Source organism: Accipiter gentilis, chromosome 18 (assembly GCF_929443795.1).
Source record: "Accipiter gentilis chromosome 18, bAccGen1.1, whole genome shotgun sequence".
NCBI lineage: Eukaryota > Metazoa > Chordata > Aves > Accipitriformes > Accipitridae > Astur > Astur gentilis.
The window spans coordinates 7773777-7799110 of record NC_064897.1 but is presented as its reverse complement, the minus strand read 5'-3'; the positions used below and the strand labels follow the sequence as shown (position 1 = coordinate 7799110).

At 42.2% G+C, this 25334-nt stretch overlaps 3 protein-coding genes across 7 annotated transcripts in view; 2 read left to right on the top strand and 1 right to left on the bottom strand.

The window, feature by feature from the left end:
* The window catches only part of LOC126048081 (ovostatin-like), an 84648-nt gene extending 71550 nt beyond the window's left edge, over positions 1-13098 (bottom strand). The window contains exons 1-2 of the mRNA XM_049822571.1: positions 13012-13098; positions 12427-12526 (exon numbers count right to left, since the gene is read on the bottom strand). Coding sequence (XP_049678528.1) covers positions 12427-12526; positions 13012-13085 — 174 coding nt within the window. The 5' untranslated portion in view covers positions 13086-13098. The remainder of the gene's footprint in view (positions 1-12426; positions 12527-13011) is intronic.
* On the top strand, positions 1815-10366 carry LOC126048085 (C-type lectin domain family 12 member B-like). 4 transcript variants are annotated; one of them, XM_049822577.1, is made up of 8 exons: positions 1815-1878; positions 1981-2073; positions 5394-5492; positions 6201-6344; positions 7477-7631; positions 8835-8950; positions 9773-9967; positions 10065-10366. In XM_049822577.1, the coding sequence occupies exons 2-7, from the start codon at positions 1983-1985 to the stop codon at positions 9936-9938; spliced, it is 771 nt and encodes a 256-aa protein (XP_049678534.1). In that variant the 5' UTR covers positions 1815-1878; positions 1981-1982; the 3' UTR covers positions 9939-9967; positions 10065-10366. The 4 variants fall into 4 exon arrangements, with proteins under 4 accessions (XP_049678534.1, XP_049678533.1, XP_049678532.1 ...); XM_049822576.1 differs by having other exon boundaries at positions 1815-1899; XM_049822575.1 differs by having other exon boundaries at positions 1815-2073.
* Positions 10082-22514, top strand: LOC126048083 (natural killer cells antigen CD94-like). Of its 2 annotated transcripts, XM_049822574.1 has the most exons (7): positions 10082-10409; positions 13871-14144; positions 16489-16587; positions 18411-18497; positions 18772-18926; positions 20694-20806; positions 21164-22514. In XM_049822574.1, the coding sequence occupies exons 2-7, from the start codon at positions 13922-13924 to the stop codon at positions 21282-21284; spliced, it is 798 nt and encodes a 265-aa protein (XP_049678531.1). In that variant the 5' UTR covers positions 10082-10409; positions 13871-13921; the 3' UTR covers positions 21285-22514. The 2 variants fall into 2 exon arrangements, with proteins under 2 accessions (XP_049678531.1, XP_049678530.1); XM_049822573.1 differs by lacking the exon at positions 10082-10409 and having other exon boundaries at positions 13795-14144.
* The last annotated feature ends 2820 nt before the right edge of the window (positions 22515-25334 follow it).

The window sequence follows — 25334 nt, the reverse complement described above, 5'->3', positions numbered from 1 at the left end:
GCACAAAGCTGATGGATCATTTTAGGCATTTACAAATAAACATGTTTTACCAATGACACTTCCCTAAACAAGCACACTTGTGTGGAAGAAAAAAAAAACAAATGAAAACAAACCCAAAAAAACCCCAAACAAAAAAAATCCCAAAACAACCAGGTCAGGTTGATTTTTAGTAGAGTTTGGTTTCTGGAAACCTTGGCTGTTTTTCTGACATTTTGTATTAATGTATTTTGTGTGTGTGTGTTCCATCTACATAGCTGATCCAGTATTTTAATGATGTAAATTTCCTTTTTTTAATTTAGACCAGTCATTTGGATCTTAGCATTGATATAAAGAATAATGTTTTCTTAATATTCTCAGCAAAGTGAAAAATTAAAGCCTAAGTCTCAGTTATGCAGGTCCAGAACTACAAAGGAGGATTAGTTTATATGCCTGCTCATTTTTAGAACGCTTTACACTCCTAACATCAGGTAGAATAGTGTACGTAAACCTCACGCTAATCACTCAGGTGGTAATGTGCATGCATAATCTATTTCTGTACCATTCATCATTTTTGCTAAATTGCAAAAACTGTACCAGAAACTCCAGACATCCTGCCTTCGTCATGCACATTTAAGGTTTCACAACTGTGGAAGTGTTAAAAACCATCATTAAGAGGGCGTAAAACTTCTTGGATAACCTATTCTCCTGCTTCTGTTTTCGTTAAGGAGTGTGTCTGTCTGCCTTTCTACTCATCGTAGAATCACTGATATTTTGGCATTAACTTGAGTATTTCGCTCTCGCTCTAGAAGACCCTGTCTCATGGTCTTACTTACGCCATTAACAAAATTTGTTACGTTACAAAATTTGGCCTAGACAATTCCGTGGGTAGTAGCAATAGTCCAGCAAAGCACTGCCCTACCAGGATAACACAGAATTGCTGTTCTCCAGAGAAATGCAGTGACTGATAGATTCACCGGAGGCACACAGCCGTAGAGCAGGTGGCCAACTTCTAATGAGATGAAACAAACGTGTACCTCCTCCTTGGCTAACCGGATGTCCCTGTCATTTCTTTTCCTCTGTAGGATTGTTTGTTCACCTCAGAGAAAAGTAGTTTCTACAGCTGTGTCCATCTCTGTGAGGGAGATATACAGAAAGTATTTTCTTGAATACTCCCTTTACTGTGCATTCTCAAAATCTGCGTGTTATTGTATGCTTTTCCTCATGCCATAGGTCTGGAGAAGAAATGAAGAATACGGAAAATTATTTCAGAAATGGAAGTAGAACATTAATGCCAGAAAGCTGACTGGAAGAAAATACCTTCTGAGATGTAGCCTTTGTTGAGAGGTCCTTCTAGTTTGGTGACTTAGAGCTCCCAGGCCAATCACTTTGGGAAGGTGGCACGGAAGGCAAGAGCCAACACCCTGACGTATCCTAGCGGAGGTGCCGACCTCAAGCACAAGTGCTTACTTCTTTTGGATGAGAGCACAGTTTGCCACCTTTAAGATGCAAGTCCACCTTCTGGTTTGCTTTTAGCCCATTCAGGTAGGAAACAGAAACTAAAGTGTGATCACAAATCTGCTGCTGAACACAGCAGCCCAAACTAAAAGGCGGCCTCAAAGCTGTAAAACATTGTATTCAGTTCTGTGTTTCAAGCCTGAACCTGGTGTCATGAGGAATCAAATGTTGTCTATCCAAAAGAAGAAGAGTTCTACAAAAATGGCTGCGTTTTCAGTAATGGCAGAAGGAAACATACGTCAGTCAGAAACAGTAGAAGTGAGGTAAAGGGGAAGAAAAAGCATATAGCAATGAGTGAGAGAGGAACATTCTCTGGGCGGTGCTGCGATTGAGGAAGCTCACACGCGTCTTGATGTCTCTGCTGTTTCATTTGTGTCTGCCAATGTGAGGAAACCCCACAAAAGGGTAGATTTTCTTTGTAGTTTACTAGCTGCAAATGCCAGATCTTTTTCTACCTTTTTGTTCTGATGCTTTTCTTTTTACCAGCTATGACAGAAGAAGTAACATATGCTAATCTGAAATTTGAAAACAGCTATGAACTGGATAATATCACAAAGCCTGAAGATACTAAGAAAAAAGGTGTAGTATCTATGAAGCTTTTATGATATATTCTTGCTAAAGTAGATGGGATGGGAAATACTTTTAATTATATGCCCAAGGGACCTTTGTTTGCTTTGTTACTCTCAGAAAAGTTATACTAGTTATAAATATATCCTGGGTTTTGTTGCTGTCATTTCTTCCTGAACTTTTTAGAGTTTGGAAAGTATACCTGAAATCGTAATCTTATTATTTCACGGAAAAGCATATTACTGAGTGTTATACTAAGCTCCACAAACAGTCCTAATTGTCTAAACCTCTGCAGAGTTAACTTGAACTAATTTTTAAAGTGGATCAGTTCCATTTAATTTCTCCATGCATTTGCATTCAAGCTTAGAACTGAATTAGCTTTAACCAACTCACTTTATTTCACTTCTGAAGTTCTAGCCTGAATTAAGGCCCTGGTCTTTGAAATGGCTATATCTGTTAAAAGGCTGAATGCATTTTTAAATACAATATTTAAAATACTATTTTAAAATTAATTTTGCTTAATTTGTGTTAAACTGTGAAGAGGAGCTCTAGATTTGAGTGGTGGAACTTATGGGAACAAAGAACATAGAAAGTGCTAGCTGTTCATGGGGTCAGGCTCTGGAGCAGAGATTTACAAACGAGGACAACTTGCTTGTGATTCAGAAGGAATTCTCTGGGGAATTCTGCATCAAAGAGCAGTAGTTTTGAACACTTAAGGTTTTTTGAACATATGTTTTTTGAACATTGTTATGTTAAGTTATGGTTTTGAGCATTGCCAAAATATAGTTCAGTGGCTAAAAAAAAAAAAAAAAAAAAAAAAAGTAAATATCTGAACTCTTCGTGTTAAGCTCCGGGCTTCTTTTCCTTTAATGTCCAGTGATACCGGTATCCTCATACGACTCCAGATGTCCTGCTTCTGTGTCCCAGGGTAGACAACGCATATTTTGTGATGAGAAAGCCCCATTCTGAGAGCGCACAGCACAGTCTGTGCATTATTTCACAAACATCAAATTGAAATAACCACAATGAATAAACGTATCCATTTGAGGACAATGCGAGTACCACACAGGAATGGAGGACCCAGCCCAAAGTCTCTTCAGCTGTGCTAGGTGTAGCAAAAGCAACATGAGATTACAAAGTACAGTACAGGGAACTGTTACGTAAAGAAACTCTTGAGGCAACAGTTTAATTAAACCAGCCAAAGCTAAAACTACTGCTTGGTCTTGATTCATATTGCTGCCCAGAAAATATTTTGTATTTGTTTATGAAATCTCACTTTCAAACTACAAAATCTTTGTCTCTTCTCATCTAAAAGCTCCAGGAAGCGTGGACTATAATGCTTTCAGTCTTCTGCTTGGGGCTGTGACTTTGTAGGGGGAGGAACAATTTATTTTTGCCCTTCAGCTCCAATTCATATGAGTCTATTTAGCACTTAGGGACTTATGACTGCCTTAGGGAGTCATGTCTATCACTGAAGTTCTCCAGGCACCTAATATGCAGCTTCAGAGCATGTACAGAAGCACTTTGACCTTAAAAATATCCATATGTTCCAGCAGTCAATGCGTCTTTAAGTCTTGTTAGGATCTAAAAGCTGTGTGATTCTCCTGTGCAGGCTTTATCTCTGACTGTATGTATCGTACGCCTGTGAGATCAGACTTTGGAAAATAACGCAGAAGGGAGACGTTCTTTCTCTTCGTAAAGGGACTAGGTATTTCTCTTTGATGCAATACCAAGCAGTTAGAGCATTTCCTTAGACTGAGGTTGCCTTCTGTGATGAAATGCAGGTGCAGGGAGAGTGGCAGATGTAATATATATTTAGCAAGGCTTTTGTCAGTGTCTCCCACAGTATTGTCACTTTAAAGCTGAGGAAGTTATGGGCTGGGTGGTAAACTGCTAGGTGGATTGGAAACTGGCTGGACTACCAGGCTCAAAGGAGAGTAACTGATGGCTCAACATCTGTTTGGTGGCAGAGTCCCTCAGGGGTCCCTCGGGGATTGATACTGAGCCCATATTGTTTAATATCTTCATCAACGACCTGAAAAATGACAGTGTGTGTCTTCAGCACATTTATAATTCCAGCGGTGGCTGATGCTACCAAGTGGTAGAGCTTCAGAACAGAGGAACCTTGAGAAACTTGAGGACTGGGTAAGCAGAAACCCCACGGAGCTCCACAAGTTGTTGTGCACTGAGGCTGGACCCATCCCAGGCAGCAGCACAGACTGGGGGCGGACTGGCCCTGGAGGCTGGAAAGGACCTGGAGTTTATGGTGAATGGGAGGTTGAATATAAGCCGGCAGTGATCTGTGTCCCCATCCAAGACAGCATCCATTGCCTGATCTTTCACCTGAATATTCATCAACTTGAGTTTCCATAGAGTGAGGTCTTGTACGACATTCTGCCCAGGATTGCTTCACCACAGAAGCTGACCACAGGCTGTCTGTAGGAGGGGCAGACTGCGTAGTTTCCATTCCTGTTCCTTTAGCGTGACACGCTAGATTTCAGTTCCTACTCTGGCAGCAATTCACTCCCAAATTTTAAACACCTCTTTCCCTTTTCTAGACTAGCAATTTCCTCTCCACATTCCCATTCTACTGCCTTTATTGGATTAAGTCAAACTGGTGGCAGCTCTCCACAAAGTCCATATAGCAACAATATTAATATCTGCCTTTGATTTAGTGCTTCTCTGACAAATTGAATGCTTTTTCTCCCTCCTTCAGTGCATCTTAACCCATTAAATCTTCCACCTCCTATAAACAGGGTCTGTTTTGGATGACCCACATGCTTAAAATTTTCTTTGCTCAGGAAAAGATTGTTCCTTTTTCTCATCATTGAGTGCTCATTTCTGTGTCTAGGCTGTAAACCTTATTACAGAAAAATTCTCTATCAATTCCTCGCTAGAAATCTCAAACTACCATAAAGTACTAGAGGAGTTTATTGTAGGAATCAAATTAACCAGCTTACCACAGATATGTGCCACACATCACAAATTACCCCAACCATACAGTGCATATTTGTTTTCAGCTTTGAGCAATCAACTTTCTAGATTTTGCAATATCTTGCTTTCTCAGTAACCTTCTTGCCCCAGTCTATGGCCTTTAAAAGGACCAAGGCTGTCCACATTCTCCACTGAGCTGTTGTGATCTCTTACTCTCTTACTTTGTTTGGGCATCTTTTGCTGTGTGCAGAGATTCTGCAGCAGGAATGTACAACCATAAAGTAAAAGCGATTATTTATTGACCAATGCACCACAAAGATGGCTGCAACTTAATGAGGCTAATGTATTCACTATTCCCTTAGTATCACACCTCCTTTACATGACTGAATTCCTCCCAGGGCCTTCCACTTCGTCCCGCTCTTGCTGGCCAGTAGTCCTGATTTTGCTCACGCTGTGCCTGGCATTGCTGATGGCGGTGGTGACCCTGGCAGTTTTATGTAAGTACTAATGCATTTCTGTTTGCTGGGGGACCCAAGCTACAGAATAACATCAGACTGACATCTCCTTCAGGTGCAATTTCTTGTTCAGCTGAGAACAGGCAACCAGGCAAACCAGGTATTTTCCCTTGCCGCAGCTTCTTTGTCCTCTTCTCAATGTGATGAGGCTAAAAATAAGCGATGTGGAGCGGAGCTGGAAAGTGGTGGGGTAGGAGATTCACTTCTTGCTCTGGCTGCCATTATCTGGTCTCTTAAAAACTGTATCCACAACCCTGCTGTAGTGATTAACAATGGAGTGAATTCCTCTGATAATGCTGGATCCGAAGGGAAGGGAAAAGCTTTGTGTCACAGTAAACAGGTTGTGGCCTTTACCTCCCACCCACAACAATTCCACTGTGACGCAGAGCTGAAGTTCACACTTTGGGGAAAAAAGCACAGCCTGGAAACCAATATAAGAGAAAAATACACAATGGAAATATATGATAAAAAGTGAAAATTTAATTTTCTTGTTCACTCACAGCCAAATAATAAGAAATCCACTGTGCAAATATTCTCCATCTCAGCAGCCCTTACATGCGACTGTCCAGGGAGGAATAACATTTATCTCAAATGGTGTATTTATCCCTAATGATCTGCTAAGACATTCCCTACCTGCATCCCACCCTTTCTGAAGGACAGCACTGGAAAATGTCTTACTGTGAATTTCAGTTTTCCAGATTCCCAAGGATTACAGAAAACAACTGAGAGACCTCAACATGACAAAGAACGAGCTGCATGCAAATTTCTCAAATACACTGCAAGCAATGGGATATCAGCTATGCTTGGAAGGGGATAAAAACCTTAAAAATAATGGTAAATCAACAAGTTTTGGTGAGGGTTTATCTTTCAACATGGCAGGGAAGGAAACAAGATGGGTCTTCTATGTCTACTGAGGTCTGTCTCCTCAGGTGAGCCTGTGTCTTCTCAGATGTGACCACCTAGAAAGTAGGCAATGAGCATGTCTGTCTCAGGCAGTGCCACATGTGCACTGCCATGGGACCTGGCAGTGGTACCAGGGTTTGGGGATTTAGTTTCCATAAGAAAAGGGTTCTGTGGGATGTCTTCTGGACATGCCAGTTCTCGTCACTACTAGTTCAGGATTCTCTACAACATGCTCATCTGCATCTAATAGACAATTTTACAGTGGTGCCTGAGAATTAAACAACTTACTGCACTCTATGTGAACAGCAGTCCACACACAGGACAGTGTGCTAGTACCAGCCCCAGGTAAGACAGGAATCCCCTAAAATCAGAAGTGATGTGCCGTGAAGCACAGGTAAAGCAACCCAGGAGTTCACTCCATGTCTCCTGACTGTGTACAGTGCAGGGCTGTTTCTGAAATCAGTTTGCGGGAGACCGGTTATTTAAGTGGCCTCTGACAATGAGCCAGCCACAGAAATAGTTCTCTTCAGAAATTATGCTCTGAGTAGTAGGGGCGTCGGGCAAAGGGATCCTATTGTGACTGTCAGGAAAGGGGATTTCATTTGTGCGGATATTGTTCCACAGACAAGCTAACTGTCTAGGTCTCCCTTTTAGTCAATGAAGAGAAGTTGGTAGTGCAAGGATACAGTCTGTTTCCTCCCAAGAAAGACACCTGAAGTGACAGAAAAAGCATGCTCGAGACACACCTGCTTCTGTCCATTGACTAAAATGGGACACCAGATGGGTTGACTCATATCGCTTTTGTAGACTCCTAAAATTGGGCCAAATATATTCCATTTGCAATGCCTGAACCTCCTCCCAGTGGTAAAGGAATGGGAGAGAGAAGGGGATGATTCGGTTTTCACCTGTGTCGTTACCTGAGACTTCTGGGACCACAGTGGGATTTTGACTGAATGAGGACTATGTCAAACATCCCTACAGATCTTGTCGTCACCAGCCAACAGTGATGTTCAGGGAGGGACAGCCTGGGAACAGAAATGGGGTGATGATTTTCCTTTTCCAGGCCAGAACTGTGTGCTCTGCCCTGCAAACTGGAAGTGGGAAGGTGGCGATACGTGTTACTACCACCCCGAGAAAATGAAGTCGTGGGAGGAGAGTCACCAGTTTTGTTCCTCACGAAACTCTACTCTTCTTCTGATAAAAGACCAAGCAAAGCTGGTATGGACTGGTTTCTCACTCTGTTTAGCATGGAGGAAGATCACGCACCCTATCAGCTAGTCACCTCACACGTAGTTTTCTTAAATGGCACTGTGAGCAGGAGTTTCATAGGAGTTCTTTCCACAAAAGTCAATCTCATCTTTTCAATCAAAATTCAAACACGTGGCAGCGAGTTGCTGAAATCTGACCTAATCTTTTGCCTAATCTTTTGGTAAAGGAAAACAAACAGAGGTGGGAAGAGAAAATGCCAGGTGCAGAGTGAAATAATGCTTTTGCCTCTGGATGCCAGCAGATGTACTGGAAGACTGAAGGCAGAAATGCTGTCCCAAAAGCTAGCAGTCAGGGCTGGACCCGCCTGCTCTCCAGCACTTGACAAATGCCAGTTCCTCTCTCACTGAGCCACAGGCCATAAGTTTTCTCCCAGAAGTAAAGGGGAGCAGCATTATTCTCACCTTCCCAAACTGGTGACAGCAAAGATTGTGAGGTGTGGTCTGTTCTAGCTGACTTAATCACAGCATTGAGAGATATGAGGAAAAGAGAAAATGGAGTAGTGCCCTGGGAGTGGCAATCATCAGTGAAGGAAAGAAGACAACAACAGAAAAACTGAATTCAAATCTTTAGAGATTTCCCGCAAGCAGCAGTGAGAAAGGCAGCATTATTCAAGTTTACATTCTTACCTGTTCTGCCCAGAGAATTTTTTAAGAACAGAATATCACTAAAGGCTTAACTTTAAGACCTCCTCTACTTGGCATGGTCCAGCTTTTGCAATAACTGAAATGATGCTAGAGCCAAGTGTGAAGGTTCAACAAATCAAACTCAACAGCCCCCTGCAGTGGCTCCCTTTTCGCTGCTGACAAATGCTAAGGACAGAGTAAGGGAGGAGGAATGATTTATGACTAAAGTAGGGAGAACGATCCAACAATCCAGTGTTTCACCCAGAGGGTTTAAATCAGGTTGATGAGAGTGACACTGCTCTTCAGAGCTAGAAGTGTATCTTCTTTCTGATTAAAAACAGTTGTACTGTCATTTCGCCTTTGATACTAGGCTTTTCCTTTATCTGCAGAACTTGTCCTGACAGGTTAACAATTTGTGGTATTTACGTTCTTTAAGCAATTTCCATCAATGCTTTCATCTTCTGAGCCTAAATATTTATTTTTATTGTCTTCCTGAATATCTGTTTTGAATTGTCCTTACTCTGCATAGAGCTTGGTACAAAAATTTCCTAGAAGAACATACTGGCTTGGATTAATAGTTAGACCTCAGCAGAGAACCTGGTATTGGACAGACAACACAGCCCTTACAGAAGAACAGAAGTCTTGGTAAGTGGGCAGTTTTGCTGCAGTGCATAAGGTTGGTCCTCACCCACACACAACTCCCAGTTTCTCTGACACAAAGGGCACATTGAACAGCCAACTGTTAGGCAGCTTTCACTGTATTTTGGGATTCACTTTTCCATTTCAGATTTTTCTTGGCCTCACCCAGAACTGCTTGGAGGGTGATGTAGGCAATATTAGAGGGCAAAAAAAGTACTTGGAATGTTTATTTCCACAATTTAGTTTCAGATTGACTGTAAATGTCATCTTTCTTCTGTATTTGGCATCTTGTTTCAGTGAGGACACAAGGAAAACACTCTGATGGAAAGGTGTTTCATTTCACGCTTTTGATTTTATACTTTTTTATTTTTACATAAGACACTATTTATTGTCTAGAACCCAAAATTTTACTTTGGTTTAACATGTTATTTCAGAAATACAATATATTTTTCTTCTTGCTTTCAAACCTGCTTTGCCAATTTTCCTTTTCATTACTGGGCAGTCTCCTCTTAACATTTCTGTTGAAACAGCCACTGACACCCTCCAGTTGGTAGCCAGGAGTTAGTGTTTCTTACGGTCAGGTACAAGAAATGGTTTAGGATCCACCCTTACAGTCTGCTAGGGGTGCTTGTTGGCATGTTCAGGACAGGGTCAGCCTCCTAGGATTTGGTGCGTAAAGCCACTAAATGCTTTATTTCCTCGTTGAGCATATATATTCTTCGCAAAAGCCACATAAGTGATTCTTGCAAAGACTTCTCTTTTTGGAAGGGGGAAGGATGCACCATCTGAATAAGGTGAGATGTAATAATAAAGGTTTTTCTTTCCTAGGACAAAGCAGCTGAGCTTCAACCAACCATGTGCGTATTTTCATTATAGTACCATATATAGCGGAACATGTAAAGATGAGATTTACTATATCTGTGAAAAGCCCGCCATCCAATTACAGCGAGGTAACAACCATTGGCAGGAGGACTGGTTTGTCAGACCAGAATGATTATGAGAAGCTAGAAGATGTTCTGCAAGGTTGGAATCTTTTATTTTGTTTTTGAGAACTATCACATGAGAATGTAAATATGTTGGATTGGACCTAATACACTTCCCTGTTTTCATTCTCTTTTAGACATATGTAACAATATCTTCATACTAAGGAAATGGGCATGGTGACAGGCTCCAGGAGTGACCCAAGTCTGTCATTCCAGATCCAAACCTGCCAAATGATTACTCAGTTTTAACCGACAAAAGTAATGGACAAAATGGCCAAAAGTGATGGCTAGGAAAAAAAGCACAGTGACAAGCCAAGCATGTAAAGATACTGCTCCTCTCCCAGCATCCACTGATACAGTCCTAATACTCCTTGTCAGTTCATAGCTGCACAGCCGTACCGTAACGCAAGTGATGAGGATTAAACACTTCCATTCAGGAGATGCTTCTGATATCTTGTTGATCTGACTGCTTTGATACCCCAGTAGGTTGGAGTATGCAACACACAAACACAGTTATTACTTGCTTCGGAGCACAGGGGTTCATAATCCTCATAAGGACTTGTGAATGTGTCACAGAAAAAGATATCCTTCAGCTAAGAATGTCTAGCTCTCTTCCATGCTCTATACTTCTTCCTGGCACTGTTAGTTCTCTTCCCCCCCTCTTTCCCCCCCTTTTTTCCCCTTTTTTTTTTTTTTCTTTTTTCTTTTCCTAGTAATAATTCTGCTTTTCTTTTCTATTTTTCAAATTTTTCTATTTTTTTTTCATCTATTGCAAGAATTATGCTAGGGTTCAGTCAGAGGCATGAACAGAACCTCCTTTTATGTATTTTCAGGGTATGTCCTGGAATGCCATGCTACTAACTTAATGTGCTGAGCAAGGGTCTACAAACCCAACCACAGTGAAAATCCCGAGTGGTGTTAATGAACAAGATGTCTCCCTCCACATAGCCATAGAACAATGACAATCAGGTTGCAATTAAAAATCCCAGTCCCATAACAGTGTTTTGATCTGAGCAGAAAGTCCATGAATTCCTAGCTTGGTCCCCTCTGGAGGCTTGCGTATTCCTTGTGATTGCAGCCCAGATTATTTATTGTGGATCCTTTACCACTGGTGTAGCAGCTGGGCTGCTAAAGCATTAGTCATTCCCTTCAAGGGGCTGTTCTGGTGTCGCACTGATCTCAGCACTACATGGCAGTTTCTGATCACCAACATGAACATTTCAGGTGTTATTTTCAAGTACCAATTTCACGCTCCAGAAACCTTAGTGGATTTCTCTTCCTCTCTGCTTTTTACACTCACCACTGGCATCTCTCACATAACATCTCCTAGCTGCTCCTCTCAGTTCCTCTCCTAACTGTTCCTGTCTTTGGGGGTGAAAATGCAGAGTGGTTCTGTCCTGCAGTGCAGACACAGCCCTGGTGACTTCCCAGAGTGTCTCTCAGCATTCATACTAGCTACACCAAAATAAGAAATCTCATGGGAAAGGTATCCTGAATTGTATTCATGGTGCATCCTTTCTTGATAACGAAGAGCTTTGCTGTTACTTGCCAGAAAAAATTAAAAAAGAAAGAAAGGAAGAAAAAACAGTCTGATCTTGTTTTCTCATACATTAGAGTGACCGTGAGGAAACAGGAAAGGTATTTCCAGGATGTTTTTTCATTAATGAGGCATGCCTAAGAGCAGCAGATGGGTGAATCCTAGGTTTTTCTGCAGTTTGTTGAAGACACACATGAGGTGAGCTTGACAGCTCCCCACACTGACAGGCAGCCAGAAGGCTACATCGTTATCTTGCTGTGGCCTTGATCTTTTGGGTCAATTTATTGCCAGCTCAAAAGCAGTCTCTGGTGCAGCAACTGTATTTGTAACTGTAAAGGCAGGTGGGGTTAGAGCATGGTTTCACAGTGCACTGTGCTACTGAAACAAAAGGAGCTAGCTTCTTCTCAAAAAACAGTGACTGAAACACCAAAAAAAACCCACCAAAGAAAGAAAGAGAAAGTCACCCCAGAGAAGACAGGCAGAGGGCAGCCTCTTTCCATTCCCTGCAGGTGTTTGGAGCGCGGCAGCAGCGGACAAACTCGTCCATCTGGCAAGGTTGGAACTGGCAAAGCCCATCCCCTGGTGGTGTCAGCACCAGGGGGGGCTTAAGAATGTGCTGTCTGACCGTATCCCCTTTTCCTCTGAAAGGAGCTTTTCCTTACAGGGGAAGAGACATAGAACTGTACTGTTCATGTATTGGCTGAGATGGCATTTTTGAATCACAGTTCCGTACAACGGTGTGTTTCCCATGTCTAAACTCCACTCCTCCCTGTGGTCTTCCCCCCCAGTTCATACACTCCAGGATAATGTAATTTTCAAGGTCAAGCTGGTTAATAAACACAGCTGTTTTGTCCAGCCTGCTGACAACATTTATACACGGGCTGTGTTCAAATGTAGACTCAAACTTCCTGCCTTAGCTTACCTTTCTTTTCATTTTAGTCTGAGGAAACAAGAAATTTTACCTGCCCTGGATCCTTAGAAGAGCAGAGAGTGTGATGATGAAGCCCCACCTTACTGCTTTTGTTACTTCTGTTCTTGCAGCAGAATCTGATTATAAGGTGACTCCAAAAAAAAAAAAAAAAAAAAAATTATATAATTATCAGACAGCTTATTGAATTCATAGCTACCAAAATAATACAAGAAAATGACTTTACTTCCTGTTTTCTCTCCAGAAGTAAAATTACACTGGAGAAAAGTTTCCCCAAAGACAATTCATTACATGCTTGAAAAGTTGTTGCTAAGACTGAAGAGGTTACTGTCAGGAAAACCTGTAACAAAATTCAGTAGCATAGACACACTTGACTCCCAGTTATCTGCAGAAACCCCCTTTTTACACTAACGTGCCAATATACAGTTTTTAGGCGTGACAGACAAGTATTTTTGCACCATATTTAGCATGAGGTTTTTATGAGGATATTATGACTACACAGTGACTACTACTCCTTCTGTCCCTCTGTGTAACAAAACTGACTGTAAGCACCCTTTACTCCCAACTTTTCCATCATGCCTCTTCTTTGCATAGAGGTAAGATATAAAGCAAGACATACATGCAGCCAGAGATATTTCTGCTCTGAAAAAAACTATCATCTGCACAGCAAGGCAGGAAGGGTAGCCCACTCATTATAGCGTGTTTCCAGTCGGTTGATGCTATTTTGCAAATGGGAGACTCTGAACTTTACACACAAGAGCCCAAACAGTGACCACAGAAATTCCTCTCTCGCAATTTCCTTCTGGCTGACCCTGTCACGATGTGACTCGTCATCTCTGGGCAAGTGCTTCGTTAAGGAGAATTGGTCACTGAAGCTGTTTAAGACCTACGGCTCAGCGCTGGAGCAAGGCACCGCAGAGAGCTAGAGATGGAGAGGGAGGGTGGATAAGGCACTTTTGCACAGTGCCTTCTGCGTACAGTGCAGCAGCAGAGAGGTCCGCAGTGTAGTCTGGTCTTCCTCTGACACAGGCCGAGCGGTCATGTGAATCCTGCCGAGTTCCTGCCCTCACCACCCTGTCAGCTCGGCTTTTCCCATTATAGCATTTAATCCAGCGAATTTCTGTAAAATAATTTCATTTTTCATTTATTTCATAACAGCATGTGGAAATGCAGCCTATTGCTTTCCATGCAGCTGTTGTGCTGTTCTTGGGCCCTGACACACGAACAGATATCTTTCATACTTTAACTTGAAATAGCAACTATTTCTAGAGCATCTTATTTTAAGGAGGTAGAAAATCCTGATGTTTGCTATATTTACAGGGTCAGATCAGGTGGATAGTTAAACGAAACAGTCTTAAGTTCCAGCCAGGTACCAAGACTCCCCATCTTCACATTCAGGAAGAAAAGACCCGTCTTTGACAGTGCCACTTTAACTCCTTAATGTGCTTTCAATATGTTACACTTTTACCATGACACAGTAATCAGAACAGAGCCGGCTTCCTCCGTGGTTTCACTGGAAATGCTGAAACATGAACCATTCTCATCGCCTCAGCGTTGGTCTCGCTGCAGCGTGCCCCTACTCCCAAAGTACTGCTATTGCAGGAAAGAAGTGTGACGAGCTGGAGATGGAGGATGAGGAAGGCTACACCGCTTTAAATTTACGCCCCTCAGCTTCAGTTATTACTCCCGGATATTCGAGCAGAAACAAATGTTCTGCATTTAAGGCTCCAGCCAGTTGTGTTGCAACAGACAGTAAGTACAGATGGAAATTAGCTTTTAAAACAGGGCATAACTTAAATTTGCATGTTCATGTTGATTGCTTTAGAAATCTTCCAAACTTTGTAATATATTCTTAGATAAATGTTCATAGAAACAGCAGAAAGAATAATCATAAGGGAGTCTTGTGTGCTATTGTTTATGATCACAAATGATATTTTTTCTGAAGTCTATCTTTACTCCAATTATTTTTTCCATTTACTTCAACATAGAAGACGAATTCCACCTTTCTATGGATTTTCTTTCATTTTGGTAGGACTCATTTATTACAGCAGGGCACTATAAGAGAGGAAGGCACTATAGTTTTATCAGATAATGCAGGCCTTGGAAACGGAAGCAATTTCCTCAGCTACGCGGAGTAGGAAGGTGCCGTGTTTATCAGTCTTAATAATGAATGTAAGCTCTGATAGGAGTATATATTTTTATTTTTTTTAGACTCAAAGTTTTTCTATAAACAAGCTGAGTGTTAACTAAGGTAGTGGATTGTGCCCGTGGAATGCCTAAGATCATAAAATGATGACGGGAGTACTGTTGCTGCTGCTCATAAATTCACCATGGGGCTTACATGTGAAATAAATATAATTGCTGCTATTTGCAGGTTGGGTAGAGTAGACAAAGACTAAATCAACACCATTCTAGTGCTGTCTGGAAAAGACTTGGGGCTAGCCATTGAGAATGACTGCCTGAAAAGGAGGATGGAGGATAAGCTGGTGAGAAGCAGCAGCCAGAAACCCAAGGACAAAATATTAGGGAGGGTGATCTAGGGGCAGAGCTTCCGAGAAAAAAAACATGTTGGTAAGCACAGAGAACTCTTAAAAAGGCCTTTTGATGTGCACAGAGAACATGTAAAGTAGATGATAGACTTAGGACCAACTTAGGTTGGGAGGGACCTCTATAGTTCATCTTTTCCAATCTTTTGCTCAAAAGGGCTAGCTCTAAAGTCTGATCAAGTTGCCCAGGGCCTTGTCCACTTGTGCTTTGGAAATCTCCAGGGATGGAGGTCTCACAGACTCTCTGGGCGCCTGTTGAGTGCTGAAGGGGAAGAATTTTTTTCCTCACATCTAATTGGAAGTTTCCCTGATGCAACTTGTGACTGTTGTACCGTGTCCTTTCGCCGTGTCTCTCTGGGAAGAGTCTGGCTCCATCGATAAAGCCCTTTTAGGTAGTGGAGGACTGAAATTAGGTCCTCCCTTAGCCTCCTCTTCTCCAGCTAAACAAACCTAGGTCCTTCAGCCTCTCTATAGGTTCCTGACCAACTCAGCATTCCTCTGCTGGACTCTCGGTAGTTAGCTGAAACATCTCTTGAACTGGGAAGCTCAGCACTGGTGCATGGAGTTGTACCGTTACAGGTGCCGGACTTCACCTTTGCCTTTGTTGAGCTGTTGCACTTACAGCTCATTCCTAGGATTTCTAGGTCCCTGTAAAAGGAAGCCCTACCCTCTGGCATATCAGTCACTACCCCAACCTGGTGTCACCTGCAGTCTCTTGTAATTACCTTGACTGGTGAGGGTTAGGGTCCTCTCCCTTAACTTTGGCTATGTAGGTTTTAGTTGCCAAGTCTATCTGGACTTCTGGGCACCTCTGGAGGGTGTTTCTTCTCACCTCACAAAAGGTTAGTTACCTGGAGGTGCTTGCTCCCATGCACTGGACTCCAGTAAAATACTTGATGTGCGTAATACTTTTCAATTAACCTGAACAATGTAGAATAGATATGAAAGGGTATTACAGAAAATTGCAGAGCACTGCTTCCCAAAAGGGAAAAATACATATATATATATATATATATATATAAAAATAAAGATTTTAAACAGGAGATAGTCAGCTGTAAAATTCCAGAGAACTGTATTCTTGATTAGACATTGAACCACAATGGAAACTCAAAGAAATAGACTGAAGAAAGATGCACAGTTTAACGTTCAAATGTTGCAATCATTTAGAAATGCCAAACACACTTTTCAGAAGTAATTATCCAAAACTAGATGGTATTTTTTCCTTTTCAAGGTGGAGAAGCCTTAGAGATTGTTTTATTATTTCCAGGACTGTGGGAACAGCAAAATCTAATCTGTTTACCTGTCTCATGAGAAGAAGTTTTACTCTAAAACACTAGAGCCTCAGTTAATAAATATTCTTGGTGGATAAATACTTTCTCAAAATGACTACAGGAAAGTCAGAACAGTGATAACAAAAACTGCAGTAAGAAAAAAAGAGGCACTGCAGAAGGGATAAAAGTGAACTGGTGTTGTCAGAGAGGAGGTAATAGCACTACGTGGTGAGGAGAACTGCTATTTTTGTTGCTGAATGCGGTTTTTGTTTGTCCCAGGAGCCTCTGCCTCAACTTCCATATGGCGGCCAGTGGCCTTTGCTTTCCTCGCCTTGAGCCTGGTGCTGCTGACGGGGCTGGTAACTCTGCTAGCCCTGTGTAAGTACTGTGGAGTCCTAAACTGCCGCTGTGGGATTGAATTCCACATGTACAGCTGCTTCTTCTCCCCCTGCAGACTGTCCCTGGTGTCCCTGGTCCCCCAATGGAAGTAGTCTGGCAAGAAGGGTCACAGTAGAGCCCTCCCACAGAAGGGTCTGAGTGTCAACACATGTTGCGTGGGATCACTAATATCTGCACTTACAGTTACCTTAACCCTAAGGATTACACTAATCCTAATGCAAGACCTAAACCTAACTAACCCCAACACTAAAACTAACCCCTAACTTTAACCCTAACCCTAACCTTAATGACCCTAACCCTAATACTAAAGATATAATCCCTAACCCTATCCCTATCCCTAAGCATAAACCTAACCCCAACCTTAATCTTAAACCATAACTCTAACGCCTAATCCTAACCCTAATCATAATGACCTTAACCCTAACCCCAAGCTTAACACTAACCCTGTCATGGTTTAACCCAGCCAGAAACTAAGCACTCACTCACTAGCCCCACCCCCCCACCCCCCCCCAGTGGGATGGGGGAGAGAATCGGGGAGAAAAAGCAAAACTCATGGGCTGAGATAAGAACAGTTTCGTATGACAGAAAGGAAGAAAATAATAATTATAATAATAACAATAATAATATTACAATAATAATAATAATAAAAGAATCGGAATACCCAAAACAAGTGACGCACAATGCAATTGCTCACCGCTCGCTGACTGATGCCCAGTTAGTTCCCGAGCAGCAATCCCCCCCCAGCCCCACTCCCCCCAGTTCATTTACTAGACATGACGTCCCATGGTATGGAATACCCCGTTGGCCAGCTGGGGTCAGCTGCCCTGGCTGTGTCCTGTGCCAACTTCTTGTGCCCCTCCAACCTTCTTGCTGGCTGGGCATGAGAAGCTGAAAAATCCTTGACTTGGTATAAACACTCCTTAGCAACAACTGAGAACATCAGTGTGTTATCAACATTCTTCTCATACTAAATCTAAACCATGACACTGTAGCAGCTACTAGAAAGAAAATTAACTCTATCCCAGCCGAAACCAGGACAACCCTAACCCTAACCGCTGACTAACCTTCACCCTAAACCTAACTCCAACCTCCAACCTTAACTCGTTCCTGAAATGCTTCGTTTTCACAGCTAGAAGCCCATCTCTTCAGGCACACTATGTGGATTATGGTGCCCCCCTGTGACTGTTACCGGAATATTTCACAGTTCCCTCTTTTTCTTGGCTTGTAAACTTTTTGCAGGGAGGGCAATCCTGGCATCAAAGCATTGTGACTGGTACATTTGCCCAACGATTACAGCAGATTTCTTCCATAGAAACATTTGCATTAGCAACAAAAGTGATGCCACATTACATTTGGAAGCAGGGACAGAGACACCCCAGCTTCTTTTTGGCAGGAGGGGAGCAGTTGCAAGTACCCAGGACGAACACTCAGGGTGGTCCGCGGCATCACAGAGATGTTAGCTCAGAGGCAATTCTTCAGGTTTCTAGTCTGACACCCACCCTTTCCTCCCCACCATTCAAAGCTGGACTACCACCAATCCCAGAGAAACTCATCTGTAGCTTTGTCCAGATGACTTTTGAAAATCTTTAAGGGCGGAGATGCCCCCAGCTTCTCAGGTGACATTTTCAGGTGCTGCACAACCCTCCAGGTGAAGAAAATGCAGATGATGTACACACACAGTGGTGGACATACAAATGAAGTAGACAGAAAATAAAAGAATGTCGAAAACTACAGCTTAAAGCTACAATTAAAACTACAAAATTTTGAAAACAGTCTTTGAAAAGCACTTTCATGCCCTTCAGTTTTTCAGGTTTCCAAGGATCCCGAGGAAGGAAAGAAGCTGCAGGAAATGAGGGAAGCCTTGTGTTTTGAAGGGAAGGAGAAGGATGGTAAATGTGGTTGTTATGTAAATAAACACAAATCACCCCCTTTTCAGAGCACATTGACTGAGAGACTATAAAACCCGAGGGAAAAACGCAGGATCTCTTAGTTTCCGTTTTTAACTGTGGTAGTATTCGAGATGTGGGTATGTGTGCACTAACACGCAGAACAACTTGTCAGCTCTGCTGACGCATGACTACCCTTCATCTGTTCTCAGTCAAGCCAGTAGCTAAAGCCCCTGTGTTCCTCGCAGGTCTGCATAATACTCTCTCTGATTTCTAGAAACAAAATGTGCTCTCTGTCCAGCAAGCTGGCAAAACAGTGGAGCTGACAACTGCTTCTACATTTCAAAGCAGAAGAAAACATGGAAGCAAAGCCAGGAGTTCTGTTCCTCAAGAAACTCCACTCTTCTTGTGCTAAAAGACAAAGCAAAGATGGTACAGTCTTAACCTCATGCATTTCTTTATGTCACATTTTTTAACTTCCAGCTATCTTGCAGGCAGAAAAGAGTTTGGTCGTTTACAGTACATTTATTTAATTTTCTCTGGGTCAAGCAGCCTTCCTGCAAGTAACAAGATTGTCACAACCTGCAACACTTTCTAAATTGTGTGCTGTGAGAAGTAGTGAAATTATGAGAAATAGAGTAAGCCATTGTATAAAACACCTTAATTAGCTAATACTTAGGCTTTCACAGAGAAACAAAATTGCATAGTATCAGCATGGAGGAGAGACCCAGCACACAGAATACATGCTTTCATTATCCCTTTCCACAAGTTTTACTTACTAATTTAGGGGGTTTTGCTGACTAATGAAAAATCTGTAATTTCCTGTCAAGACCATATTTTCCCTTTTTTTACACATGTATCTGGGAACCTCTTTTTCAACAGCTATTAAGCTTATACAAAGCCCAAATATTCTCATTTTCTTTTTGCTACATAAAACTTTTAAAAGGAAACAAGCTTCCCTGGAAACCTCTCCTTTTTGCAGATGAAGTTGTTAGTTTCAGGTGGGGGTTTTCAACCCTTTTAAGGCATAAAGGCTGGCCTTTTGGATTTTTTTTTTTAAAGTGAAAATCAAATGGGTAGAGACAAAATAGAAAGTGGAGAAATGGTTTATTATTGAGTTTCGCAGCATCCTGAGGTCAGAATCATGGTTCACACTGTTGGGAGACACCTGAATACCACACCTTCAATGCTGAATTCAAGAGACGATTTTGGTATGCTATGTAAATCCCTGGATAGTTTGATTCCAGACGTCTGGATGCTTGCTGTTTCTCCCATGTTCGGTACATGCAGCTGCAGCCAGACTGAGGCCAGAGCAGTTTAAGCCAACTGTGGATTTAAATTTTGGATGAGTCTCTGAACATGCTACTGAGCAGCAGTAAAGTATCTGGAGGATCTGAACAGGCTAAGATGCTGAGGAACCTCTTAGGTAGCACGTAGACACCTAGCAAACGATTCAGGTGCCTCAGCATAGGTTCCTAGGGCAATCTGAGATGCGGGGGGGGGGGTATTCTCTTCGACCTCCAAACAGTGCCTTAGGAGGGCAGAGTTCTCCCATAGGTTCTGGGTCTTGTCTGTCAGCCGTATGTGAAGACCTCAGACAGGTTGGAGAATCTCAGAAGGTGCTAGAGGCCTGAATTGGGCCGACAGGCTCTGCCCTCTGAGCTGGGATTCGTATCACCTAACTTCAGGCATCTACAGTGTCAGCAGTCTGCAACTTCAGTGCTACTTCCTTCGGCTCCATTACAACCACTGGGAGATCTGGCCAGTACAGTCACTACTCAGTGGCACTCCCGCCGGGTGAAATTAATTACTTCTCAGGCTCCACTGGATCTGCTGACTCTAACTGGGGCTTAAAGAGTGCTCCCATATCTATATATAAACTGCAGATATCTAAAGGCAGTGTCAATACCTAAATGCAGACCAGATAAAGATGCTTTCCCCCACCACCACCTTTGAAAAAGCAGTGTTTTTACAGATCCAGGGTACATTTGTCTTGTGGCAATTCAATAAACATTAGTATTTGAATGATCCTATAATCAGAGCAGTTGGCACCGCCTCATGGGAAAAAAGCTTGGACATGGTACTCTCCTATTGAGCAAGAGCTGTCTCTTTTGGTCACAGAGCTTTCACAGCTGGAAGATACAGGAACGTGAATCTGATTTTTGAAATTCTGTTGTGATGATTTCCCCATACCTCCAGGTTTCTCTGCCACAGGATTCACAGTTTTACTGGGTTGGATTATCATACGTATCTGAAAAGGGTGGCTGGTACTGGGAGGATGGAACAACTTTTTCCAAACAAGCGACAAACTGGTAAGCCTTCATAACATAGGACCAGTGTGGTTGTATCTGATGGGCCCCAGTAAATTATATGAAACTTGTGCTTCCCTTACTTTCCCATGCTTGTCATATGTGCAATGACAAAGGAGCATGGAGATCACAGAATCTTCTACGGAGCTCCGAATTTGTGTCCTGTATAAGGGACAATGGGTGGCAAAGTACAGCTCGATCAAATGCACCAGAATCAAAAGGACCTAGCTCAAATAAATTAGCTCCAAGGGGAAAATAACTCTACATGCCTGTGGCAAATAAGTATGGTTACATATGGTCCAAATATAGATCACACGATGTCACTGGGACATCATTAAGCCGTTTCTTTTAATTTCCTAGGGTAATGTTATATGAAAACATCTTCTGTGCCTCCTTATATGGACGGATTATTTATGCCAGCAACTCCTGTTCAACAAAGCAATTCTGGATCTGTGAGAAACTGGCTATTCATTTTACCTGAAGAACATCACAAGAAAGGATGTGGAATCTGTCACTGTGAGATACCAACTTTGGGAACTGGGAGTTTAAAATATATTTTGCTTTTTGTTTGTTTATCATGCAGTTTTCTCAGAATGGTGATTCAAATGGACAGGTCATTAGAGACTAAATATTCTTCTTTGCCTGCATTTTCCCTCCCAGGCTCACAAATGAGAGAGAAGAAAAAACCTACAAAGCTAAAAACAGCCCTAGGAAGCAACTTGAAAGAATTAGCTACAGTCAAGCAATGATTCTTGCGTGACTCTCTAGGTTGAGAACCACACATTCTCGCAGATCTATTTCTTGAGCTTTAGTCAGCATTTTACACTAACACCTGCCAGTCATAAACCAGTCCAACTACATCCTTGATGGTTTTACTCACTGAGTTACTGTACACACTAACTACCATCCACCCATAATCCTCTTCTAGACCAGTTTGCCTGGGCATGCCTTCTTTCCTAAATCTGTTCTTCCAGGTGTTTCTCTGTTTGAGCTATAGGGATACAGAAAGAACACAAGGCTCTATTAATCCATAAAATTCTTTTCACATATGCATTAACATTTCTCGAAACAAAAGGACATTTTTTTAGAAGACTACAGGGAATCCCTAGAAGCAATCTTTGTGAAAGCTAGAGTCAAATGTCATGGTTGGATTAAAACATTACCTGAATAACTTCAGTGCTACCAAAACATTAATTGGTATACATATAGCAGGGAGGATAATAATTACATGCTCCATTCAGAGCTACACACAATCAATACTCAAACTGATGCACAATCCATTGCCACAAACCTTACCTGAGCTCTTGTATTATATCTACGCTGTTTGGGATCTCTGGAGCCCAAAGTACACACTATGCACCATGTGTTATTAAAGCACTTGTCATACTTCTTGAAAGAAAATGTTGCCTCCGCTATTCTGGGTAGAGTTTCATTGCATGAGTTCTTTGAAATTTTGTATGTCAGCATCAGTTTTGTGTTATGTATGCATATATTGAGTGTATATATATCTTGTATCTATGTGTATATGCCTTAGTATCTGGAGACTTTCCTCAAAATAAATGAAATAATAATAATATGTCTTTAATATTCAATACTTCCTTGGAAAATATTCTCAAAGACTGAAGCAGCTCCTTGGTAAAAAAAATGAACCCCTTTTCCTAATGTGCTGAAAGATGTTTGTGAACTGAATAAATTCACTATACTCAGTAGAGCCAAGTCCTAATTTATGGGCACAAGTACCAGTTAAACTACCTAGAAATCCTTACTATTGCAGTAGGAAGTGCAAGGTGCAGTCCAAGTAAGGTACAATGTTTCATCTGCTTCAACCCATTCAACTTGAAAAAAATAATTCACAGCAGACATCTAAGCTGCCACATTTTACCCCTTTTTCTTCCCATAAGGTAACTCTTTATTATTTTTTTTTTTTCTAGCAATCTGCTATACATCTTTGTTTGGTGGCTGTGGTGTGAAAACAAATGTTAGCCTCTGGGTTTCCTGCTGGCTGTATGACTTTTTAAGGAGCATTCACTGTTACTGCAGGAAGGTCAGGTCGGTGGTGATAACTTCCAGGGTACATTTCTTTCATTTCTGTGGCTGGATGATCTCTATAAACTATTTCCATATCTTCATATAGTAAAGTCCATTTGGTCTCAGCCCAAATCTTGGCACCAGCAGCTTGGAAAGGGCTTTTCCCCTGTTAACAGTGGCATATTTCTGAGGGAAGAATTTATAGTATCTAGTATTTTGAATTCAAGCAATCCATTATTTCATCCAGTCTGCTTTCTAGCTCAGAGGCTGTCAGTTCTCCTGACTACACACGTACGGAGCTCAAGACACAAGCTGCTCAGGGAGGTCTACTATCTCTGGGATAGCGGAGGTCCACAATCTCACCATGGCACTGGGAAGTTCAGAGAAGCGGCTCATTTGAAGCACATTCTATATGGAAAATAAAACCTAGTATTGTATACTAAGTGTGAGAGTAAAGCCCTTGGTAAAGCCTGAGACGTCATAAATCTTGGAAGGTTTGAGAACTAAAGAGAAGTTGTTGGCTTCAATACCCCTTCAGACAGGACATGAACAGTGAAGAAGATGGAGTGAAATGAATAAAGGGGTGCATTGGGCGGAATAAGCCCTGCAGTGCCGTTCTGAAGTGGAAGGAGCATGACAGCTTCACATTTTCCCATCTACAACAAGATAACCAACACAGTGAAATAGGAGGAGCCTAAATGTCAGCTGCTGGATAGGAAAAAGCAGAGTTCATGGATGTCAGGAAGGCAGGTTCAGAAATAAAAGAATTGAACTAAACACACCAGGTGCACAGTGCCTCTTCACATCCCCCATTACACTCTCTGCTCCAGGCCCTGCACCAAGTGCATCCTCTCTCGCTCCCAATGGCCTTCATCATCCTCGTTAAGAGCACACCCGCTACCCTGGAGGGGGTTCAGGCTTGCCAGTAGATGCCAGTGCTCCCAGGCTGAAACATACTGTCAGCAAGGTGCTAAATAATATAGTGCCAGTCTGTTCACAGACACTGTCTGTAGAAAGCAACAAAGAAAAATACTCCTTCCCTGTGAAAGTCAGCCAATTTACAAAAAAATTTGGTGCTCATCTGTCCCTGGATCTTCCTTCTCTGTTTGTTCTTTCTATTTCAAATCAGAATCTTAAAACATTTCACCACTATAATATCCTTCACTCATATGCTATTAAATCAGGAAGAGGTGACTAAAAGACCACAAGAAGGTGCCCAGGAGCACAGCCAGGACAACAGACATGGGACCACCTCTTTATCAGCAAATGCCCCTTTGGAGCCCTCCATCTCGTCCCCATATTCATACTTACGCTCTGCCAGGGCTGACTGGAGCACTGCTAGAGGCAACTAACAGAAACTGTGGTAAGGGGAATCCCAGTTAGACACAAGGAGAACATTTTTCACGGTGGAGGTGGCCCAACATGGGAACGGGTATCCAGAGAAGCTGGGAGATCTCCATCCTCGGAGACCGTGTGAACTTGACCGGACAATTCCTTGAGCAACTTCATCAGAGTTCAAAGCTGCCCCAGCTTTGAACAGGAGGTTGAACCACAAGACTTCCAGAGGTTCCTTTCAAACAATAGCACTTAAGACATAAGTCTTGAGACTTAAGACATCATGGTTCTGCCATGAAATTTTTCTTGGGAGTGCCCAGACTCCTTGAGACAGGTCTTGGCTCTGGCTCATGCATCTCTAATGACAGGCTTCCAGTTACACAATCTCCCTGTCACCCTACAGACTCGCATCCCTCTAAGCCTGCCTGGTCTTTCCCACAGTATCTTCTGTCCTTAACAAGATCTTTCAACTGGTATCATTTTGTCCATGGAGCATGGTCCTTCACTCTGTCCCTGCCTTCACTTGGTCAGGTGTTGTATTTGTTTTGTGTTAAATTAAATAAACCTCTACTCATCTGAAACATCTGAGGCAGCAGGTGAGGTGCACGCCTTTCAGAACCTTCTCTCTTGACATCATGACTTTAATACATCCTATGTTCTCCTGGTAGGGGAACTGCCAGAGGAAAAAGGCAAGAGTGCACAGCACTGTGCAGAAGAGCCAGCAGGCTGTGAGCCAAGCTTTGCAAAAAGAAAAAGGGGCTCCTACTGTAGTTGGGTGGTGCAGAGAATTTGAATTACTAAAGAAAGTAGTATTCAGTCTGTTTCTCACTTTCTAAATTTTTCTCCCCAAGTTACAAGAAAGGGGAACAGATGATGTTATTTCAGGTGATCTACTATTGTCCCCTTGGGCATTCTACCCTAAAAATCATAGTGAGTCTTCCCTTCATACTCATAGATCACAGAGTCATGGAAAGATTTGATTTGGAAGGGACCTCTGAAGTCTATCTGGTCCAAACTCCTGCTCAGCAGGTCTAATTTCAAAGCTAGATCAGATCAGTCCAGTCAAGTTCAGAAAACCTCCAAGGATGGAGATGACACACCTTCTCTGGGCACCTCTTCCAATATTTGACCACCCTACCCATAACTTATGAACATTGCTTCTTGTCCT